This window comes from Barbus barbus, assembly GCF_936440315.1.
Source record: "Barbus barbus genome assembly, chromosome: 16".
Taxonomy (NCBI): domain Eukaryota; kingdom Metazoa; phylum Chordata; class Actinopteri; order Cypriniformes; family Cyprinidae; genus Barbus; species Barbus barbus.
The window spans coordinates 17,267,766-17,276,706 of NC_136744.1; the positions used below are offsets into that span (position 1 = coordinate 17,267,766).

Below are 8,941 nucleotides of genomic sequence, written 5' to 3' on the forward strand. Positions count from 1 at the left end.
TTTGGAAGTCAACAGTAGTGCATAAATAATGAATTTATCTCTTGCATACACCCTGTTGTGACAGTTTGTCTTGTACATTGCTCTCTGATTTAGAGGGGTGAACAGGGGCTGCAGCTAAATGTCAGATGAGAGAATAAGACCACTGGGGATGTGACTGCAGATGAAAGAGTGTGTTTGAGAGCTAAATGCGGTTATCACCCAGGATAGTGGAGGGTGTCTGCTAGCACAGCTGTTTCATAAAGGGATAATTCACTGATAATGTGATTGGCTTTTGGCCACACTGTCAACATGCCAGCTAGGTGGTACAAATACAGACTTGTAGGGTGTAGTGTGTGTGTGTGTGTGTGTGCATGAGGCATCCTGCAGCCTTTCTCTGCATGCTCTGTAATTGCTGTCTCATCCTCACTGTGCTTTCCAGCATTTGATTTATACAGCATCAGACACACACACACACCAAAGTACCAGGTGTTCCATCAGTGTGTCTTTACATAAAGTTTGCTAACTTTATTGTATAGGTAACTTTATTACCTATTATTTTCTGAGCCATATTAAGTTTCTTTATACAGTTGTAAATCCATGTGGCGATTCAAGATATAGAAGTGATTGGAGAGTGTGTGATGGGGATTCTGATTGCTTGTATTTGGCTGTTTATTCAAATGGGATTGGAAAAAAAAATGTTTAACTGGATGCACAAATTTAAAATATTGTGCTCATACCAAAAAGCCAGTAATTGTATGTTTCGGCAGATAATTGATATATGGGCAAGTATTATTTTACTTTAATTGATATATATAAATAATTTTTTTTTTTTTTTTTTTTTTGACCCAAAACTAATTTTAATAGTTTTAGTTAACAATGAAATCGGCAATACTAAATTGAATTTATGCATTACAACATTATAATCTACGGTATAAAAACTAGATATCAATTCTGATATTACATTTAACAATTTTAAATTAATAGTCTTTAAAAGAATAACTTCAAGTGAGTGTAATAATGGTAATTTAAATGTAAAAATGAGTACATACAAGACGTGAGGTCGGGGTGTGTATGGACAGTTCAGCAGATGTCTGACTTGTTTAATTTGTGTTTATAGGAAGCCTTGAGCACTAGCTCAATGAAGCACAGAGTCTTTGCCTTGAGTTGGAAGGAATGGTGATTGATGATGTCATTAGATTATAGAGACCTCACAAGGCTGATATGTTGAAAGAGCAGATCTATGAGGAGGAAACACATCTCAGTCATGTCTGCAGTATAAATGTAGCCTGAATCGTTAGGATGGTGATAACGGAAGTGAACCATCCATCTTTGTTTAAATTGTTGCTGGCATCTTCATGCAAGACAAGGCAGCTTTTCAAATATTATTGCAGTGATTATTATAAAATTACATGCAAGATAAATAGGACAAAATACATGTACATGATCAAAGCTGGGCATTAATAATGTTCTTTTTTGTACAAAGGTACCAAAATAAAGTATGCAGCGATAGCCAGCAGTAAAGGATCTACATATACAGTATATTGTAATGTATTTTCTGAACGTGTTAACATCTGACAGTTTGGTTAGATTAAATTGAACTCTGGTGCGATTGCTCTGTTAATTTGAATATGTGTGAGCTCTACCATCAAACCTTGGTGGACCAAGACCCACCTTTTCAGGGAGTCTCGGTCCACTTCTAAACAAACTCTCTACAATTGAATGCAACGGGGACCCAAACAAAAACAGGGTGTGATGTCACAAGTTATGATCCTAGAAAGGTCAAAATGCTCAAACATATAGTTCTTCTTGTCATAGGAGCTATGTTTGGAGCTTGCAGCAGATGTCTGTGTGTAATGAATCCTGGAACTGTTTTGACTCCTTCACACATTTTATGAGTTATTTGTGAGTTATAAGCTGGTAAAAAAAATACCACCAGATGTACAAATATGTCATTTTCTTTTTTGGTCTGGACCAAAAGAACCAAGATAATGTCTGCATTTACATATCCCAATTAGCAATATGAACTAAAACATTTAACACATCAGACATTTTTTTTTTTTTAAATCAACAACGTAAAAGCCTAAAAGGTTTATGAAATCACAAAGACACAGGTTCACTTCCCATATCGTTACAGTTCACTCTTTAGCAAACTAGCTAGTAACTCAGAGTGCATCTGAAGGCATGTTTTTAAATAACCATGTTGCATGTGAAGAGCCTCATCAGTAGGCAGTAGGAAAAGTGGAATGGGGCTGCCGGCAGCAGGAAATACATATAGCATATAGAGCAGCTTGGAAACAATTATCTGCTTGAACAGAAATCATTTTCAATGAAATGTGCGGGTGGAACTTAGAGTAGGTGAAATCGAGTAAAAATGCCAGTACAGATAAGTGTAAATAGATAAGTGGAGTGCATGCTAAGAGCTGCGCCCCTTGCTGCTCCGTGGAGGGTTGGTCATATAATTGGCTATATACTGAGAGAGTCCTGGTGCTCCCTATCTAGTGTCATTCTGTTTAATAGTAGTGACTCTTTCCAGTGTGTTGAGTCTAGCCCTGAAGAGAGCACTCAAAGACTCCCAGTATGACTGTGTGTAGTCACCCTGATGTCTTGATTCAAGAACAGAATTTCTCTGTTTTGCGGTGACTGATCGCTGACATTTCACTCACCCCTGGTTTAATATGTTAATATCTAGGCTGACCTGCTATTCAATTCCATGTGCCCTTTTACAAGCCTGAGTCTTATTTGAGCGGTTTATAGGTGCCATTTATCAGCTAGTATGATGGAAGCCATAGTGTAGAAGAACCCCTGAGAGCTCCTTACATTGGAAGCTGATGAACATACCCTCATGCATGGACAGACATTTTTGAAAAACTATTGACATTTTAATTAGCACTGCACCAGTGTGAAAATACTGCTCTTATAAGTGTCTTTTTAATGTGTGTAGTAGTTATGAAAGCTGTGCAGGTTGAGATATGGACCAGATAGATGGGCAGAGTCACACAGCTCAATAAAACCAGTAAAGAACGTACTAGGGAAATAACACATGTAGATGGCACTCTGAAGAGACATACTGTATCTCCATTCAGAATGACCCAGAACACCATGTTTTATAGGAACAGAGCTCCAGCCGTTATGCTGCTTCAGAAATAAATGTTTGTCTGTGACCTTTTTGTGTTTCCCACATTGGATAATAGTTGGTTGTTTTGTGAAAAAGGGCAGGATTGAAATGCTCTGTTCCAAAACTTGTCTTTACTCAATATTTGTGTGTGCTATTTGTGTTTAAGCTTATTGAAGTATCAAGCCTTCAGGTTTGCAACATGTTAACATCAGTCACTATTGAAATGGATTTTCTTCCATTTGGAATGCTAGTTGTATGACACTTGAAATTGCTGCATATGTGGAGCGGTCGCTTATTCGGTGTGAAAATTTGGTGTTATAAAAATTTTCATTTGAAAGAATGGAAATTCATTTCATTTTTTTTTTACGGGTGGTGATCACAATCAGGCTATTTTGCTAAGCAACAGCAAATAGCAAAGGAGGAATGCGGAACCACACTCAAAAAAATAAATCATGCCATAGTTTATTATTAAGTATTTGCATCCTTTTGATTTTATTTAAATAATCGTTTTTTCAAAAATTATGTAGTCAGATTACTTACAATTAATCTAAACCTGCAAATTGTTTAAACTACTAGATTTAATCAGTTAAAAAGTATGAATGTAGTTTACATATAGCTAGATGTGGAACAAGCCAAATCCAAATATTAAAATTTTATGAGACTGATTTACATACAAATTTAGGGAAATAGAATTGTTTACAAGCGGAAATGACGTTATTCCATACTCCACTCGGTAGAGGGCGGCAACAGCAGAAGGAGAAGCAAAGTTCCTATTAACATTTTGCACTAGAACAACGTGGATCGTGGCCTGATTATAAGGTAAGTTACATCTACAGTCATCCTTTATAATCTGTTGGTTTCTGCGTATATAAATTTATTATTAGCGTTGAGAATATCATATTACACTAATTTTAATGCACTGATTATCACATTTTTCGTTAAGTCTATTAGCTAGCTAACTTGCACATGCAGCTAACACATGAGCCAACTTTAGCTACTCATTATCGGCCAGTATTAGACATTAGTAATTAGAATATATAGAGATGTTTTTTTTTTTTTCTGTATATCCGCATTTTCTGACTTAAAAAAGGATGGTGACACGTGCATTCGTAAATTCAGATTTAAAGTGGTGTGAGGGGTGGGTAACTTTGTAAAGATTCAAATCACAAAATTGTGTTAAACTGTTTATGTTTCTTGTATGCTACAAATAATTGTTTTTTTGTTTTAGAAAAATTAATATATCAGATTACAAACAGTGGAAACCATTTTGAATTTTAGGTGATTCAACATAAAAAACATATTTTAATATATAGTTGAAAACATATTTGCTGTGTTTGATCTATAGGCTTTAGTGGGTCCTTTAGTTGGTAAAGAAATGGTAAAGAAGTGTCCTAGGCACTTAACACCATAACAACCTTAAATAACCACAAATGAGCAGTTAGACAGTTAGACATTTTTTTATTTTCATATGAGTTAAATAAAGTTTTCCACAAAAACATGACCTATCAAAAAAATAAATAAGTAAATAACTGAGTCACGTTACCCTTTGTATAATTTATATTATAATATTATTATTATTTTGCAGGTAATGTGCTGTAAACTATCCACCTGAAAGCCAGAACTTGTTGCACACAACTGATCATTTTTCTTTTCTCTTTGTTCACAGATATGTGAATGTGGCCATGTAAAGTGTGTGACATTACGCTATCTACGAGGTATGAGTTGCTTAAACATTTTTAAGTGTGTTTTAACAGAAAATCTTAACCATTTTCATGTTATCACAGGCTATTCCCCCGATTTAGTACACGATTTATTAGAGGGTGTTGTCCCTTTTGAACTGGCACATTGTTTCAGTGTGCTCATCTCTAAGAATTATTTCAATCTTGAATGCCTTAACACGCGCATCCTCAAATTTCCTTACAAGTGGAGTGACAAAAAAAAAAAATCAATCTCACATCATACCATGCAACTCATCCAGGAAGACAATTGGTGGTAACGCCCCATGAGAATTGGAACTTAATACGATTGCTTCCATTTCTTGGAGAAGTAAGTGTAGTAACCCATATGTTTAAAATGGAAATGCATATTCATATCGTTACGTCTCGTTTCAAGTGAAGAACATCCTGTTCTTTTAATCTTTTTCAGATCAACTTGGAGTTCATGTGTATAACAACTGTTCCTCTGACATCCAAATTCATTGGTCAACTGGACAAATACACTGATGACCTGCTGAAGGTTTTCCGTCACAAAGGAGGAACTGCAGGACAGAAAATCCGCAGGATAATGGCACTGACAGCTGAAGTAAGTGTGTTTTTTGGTTGTTTTAATGTATTGCATCATGTATTTCCAGTAGTTATTCATCATGACTGGGTTTTAGAAACCTTTCTCTGACATACATATGTAGAGACAAACATTTTTACACACTTAAAAACATTTATTTGATTAGTGGGGACATCCTAATCTCACTATCACACATATTCAAAAGAATTTATTGGCCTAATTGTTTAAATATACTATTGTTAGACCATTATACATAGCATTGTCAAGAAAACATAGTATACAATATAAGAAAAACAACCACAAATTCCTATTGAAAATAAGGTACTTGATTAAGATAATTGTCTTTATACTTGAAATTCAGCCTTATTTAAACTGTAAATCAGTTACTAATGTTATGTTTTTTTGGGATCTTTTTACACTTTGAGAATGAAGACATAAACATCAAGCGTGATTGCATCCTAAGGAGCCTGAGTGTCTACCTTAATGAGGATCTTGAGACACTTGTCAAAGAATTTGTGGTAAGTATATGTTAAAATACTCTTTATGCTAGAATTGCTAGAATTTTTTTGATAGATATGTTAAATTCATTTCTCAGGAGTTTTTAAAATTAAAACTCTTGTATATTTATCATTACTGCATTTTATTTGTAAAGTACTGGTGTTCAATAAAAATACAGTATACAAGCCAATAACGGCTAACATTTTACATAATTTTATTCATTGCCTGAATTGTAATTCATTTACAGCTCATTGAACGTTCATTAACAGCTAAAACTAGATAAACTTAAAATAAATTTTGCGGTAGCGTGTCAGTTGGAAATATCCGTTTATATTTCCAAACATTATTTTTGTCATTAATTGTAATAATGAATTGAGATTGTCTGCACAAGGAGTCTGACAACAGCCAGTGCTCCACACAGAGATCTGATCATCATCCAGTCTGTCTGGAATGACATGAAGAAACAGAACAAACTGAGACAGACTAAATCCAGAAGAACTGTGGCAACATCTCTCAGACACTTGAAGAAAAAAAATCTTCCCTCAAAGCTACCTGAAAAACTATGGGCAAGTGTAACTTGGAACAGAAGCTGTGTTACCAAAAGCTGTAATACCAAATATTTATTTGATTTAGTTAATAGAAGTTAATTAATAAATTAAATCTATTTATGGCATTATTTTTTGAAAGCATGCTCATTTTACAGCATTTTTACAGTGTCTAAAACTTTGAACAGTACTGTAGCTTTGCAGGTAGGTTTTTTGAAGAGTCTGAGAGATGTTGCCACAGTTCTTCTGGATTTAGTCTGTCTCAGTTTGTTCTGTTTCTTCATGTCATTCCAGACAGACTGGATGATGATCAGATCTCTGTGTGGAGCACTGGCTGTTGTCAGACTCCTTGTGCAGGCAATAATCTCAATGCATTATTACAATTAATGACAAAAATAATGTTTGGAAATATAAACGGATATTTCCAACTGACACGCTACCGCAAAAGATAGAAATAACCGACTTAAACCATTTTTTGTTGGTAAAAATACTAGTGGCCTAAGACTTTTGCACAGTACTGTGTATATGTGTGTGTATATATATATATATATATATATATATATATATATATATATATATATATATATATATATATATTATAATTTTTTTTTTTTTTATTTTTTTTTATATGATCTGCTTTTAAATGTATATAATATATATATATTCACAACTCATTCTCTTCGTTTCTCCTCCAGGACTGTGAAAGTGCAGAGGCTGAGTTGGGGATTGCACAGACAACCATGGGCATCTATGTCATTCGGACAGAGGGTGCTGGTCCTGGAGATGGAGATGAGCCAACAGATGTTGGTGTGGTGCTTGAAGGCGTGGAAGTTCTGCACAACTTAAAAAATGTCACCCTTGGATGTGTGATGCTTTTTGGACTCATATATGCACTTAACCTGAATTACCCAAAGAACCTTAAATGCACATTCGAAGTGTTTCAGAAAATCTTGATGGAACTGGATACTACCAAACTGTCTCCAAAAGTCCAAGAATTGAAAATTAAGATGCTTCAGTGATTTGTTAACAGATATTTCCTCCTTAAAAGCAAGTGGGTTGACTTTTTCTAAATGTTTGTAAACTTTTAAACAACAGTATTTAAAAAGTTTATTTTGTTGATTTTCAATAGATTTTTTTGTTATTATTTGTTTTTATTATTTCCTGGCAACCAACCATTCTAAATTTAAACTAATTATTGCATGTCACTCTGTATGTTAGTGTAATATAAGCAGTGCTGTTAACAGGTTATCTGTCTACCTTGAATCTTCTTCTGAGGAAACGTATCTGTAGCACTGGCTAATGTTTAGCACATTTTTTTGTAGTTTTTGTTATTCTCAAAATATGCTTTGAAGCATTAAAACAATTGTAAAACAAGGTGGTCTGGCTGTTGTTGTTTGTGTGTGTGGTTAGATTTTGTTGTAGCATATTGTGATTTAGGCAGGGGATTTAGGGAAGAAAAATAAATATATATGTATTAAAATACAACTTGTCAGTCATTCTAAAGAAGAGTCCAGACAGTTGCTTTACTTTCTGTTCTGTGCCTGAGGAAGAGGAGAACGATAAGGAGGGAGAGGTGATTAGGAGGCTTGTCTGAAATGGCAGAAGGTAGTTAGGGAGGTGAGGCAAAATTACCTCCCTGTGCCACCCACAAAGGCCGAACATGACAACTGCTGTCATATCTGCAGGAGCTTTCCTCTCTTCCAGGAGGACACTGCCATGAAAAGTCACGTCGTTTCCTTCTCCTGTCCACCCTCCAACACGTCAATATGCTGTCCTGAGGGGGAAAGCCCAGGCGTAGGAAGATGAGGAGGGAAAAAATGGAACCCAAACAGCCTAGAGGGTTCAAACCATTTAGGATAGAAAAACAGAATTGCAGATGAATAAATAAAAAACTCTCATCAAAGCCATTCACTTTCAAAATTGTGGAAATACATCTCAAGGACACCATATGAATCAGAATGAGTCAGAATTCCATCTACTATTCATTGCACTGCAAAGCATAATGAAGCAGTTGATCTGTGTACACTTTTAGCAGATCTTGCACAGTATTTATTGATTAATTCTTGGCTCATTGTCTTCTCTCTGTTTTGTATTGTGGCACTAGCATAGTTGTGATTCAAAAGGAGGGCTGACTACTTCTGAACCCCAAATGGTTGGCCAGGACTCCAGGAAAGACGAAAGCATAGCTGGGCCTTTTTGAGAGAGGCTGTTTTTTATAAAGTCCCTGTGACTTTGCCCAAGTGGGTTTCTTTAAAGTTGAGGTCAGTTTTATAATTCTTATATCTTTAGACTTTTTCTCAAAGACTTGAGTTGTGAGTAATGTTAATATAGCCTGCCTCGTATGTGAGTGTATGGCATACATTACTTTAGCAATCAAAGATATCCTAGGTGCATATATTCGTCTTCTTTCAGATGAATACAAAGTTATATTAAAGGGGTCATATGATGCGATTTAAAGTTTTCCTTTCTCTTTGGAGTTTTACAAGATGTTTGTGCATAGATAAGATCCCTAAAGTTGCAAAGA

General features: G+C 35.1%; 1 protein-coding gene across 3 annotated transcripts; it reads left to right on the forward strand.

The window, feature by feature from the left end:
- Nucleotides 1-3,527: 3,527 nt before the first annotated feature.
- LOC306882546 (uncharacterized protein) lies at nt 3,528-7,893 on the forward strand. Of its 3 annotated transcripts, none has more exons than XM_079437254.1 (6): nt 3,830-3,913; nt 4,761-4,809; nt 5,019-5,140; nt 5,240-5,395; nt 5,800-5,892; nt 7,113-7,893. In XM_079437254.1, exons 4-6 carry the CDS (start codon nt 5,255-5,257, stop codon nt 7,434-7,436), a joined length of 558 nt encoding a protein of 185 aa, XP_079293380.1. In that variant the 5' UTR covers nt 3,830-3,913; nt 4,761-4,809; nt 5,019-5,140; nt 5,240-5,254; the 3' UTR covers nt 7,437-7,893. The 3 variants fall into 3 exon arrangements, with proteins under 3 accessions (XP_079293379.1, XP_079293380.1, XP_079293381.1); XM_079437255.1 differs by having other exon boundaries at nt 3,853-3,913; nt 5,073-5,140; nt 7,113-7,784; XM_079437253.1 differs by having other exon boundaries at nt 3,528-3,913; nt 4,761-5,140; nt 7,113-7,784.
- The last annotated feature ends 1,048 nt before the right edge of the window (nt 7,894-8,941 follow it).

Bases quoted from the DNA above. Each gene is read 5' to 3' on its own strand.
- LOC306882546 (XM_079437253.1), top strand. From the start codon at position 5,255: ATGTGTATAACAACTGTTCCTCTGACATCCAAATTCATTGGTCAACTG. The intron at 5,396-5,799 runs GTAAGTGTGTTT...TTACACTTTGAG, and splicing joins TAATGGCACTGACAGCTGAA to AATGAAGACATAAACATCAA. The intron at 5,893-7,112 runs GTAAGTATATGT...TTTCTCCTCCAG, and splicing joins CACTTGTCAAAGAATTTGTG to GACTGTGAAAGTGCAGAGGC.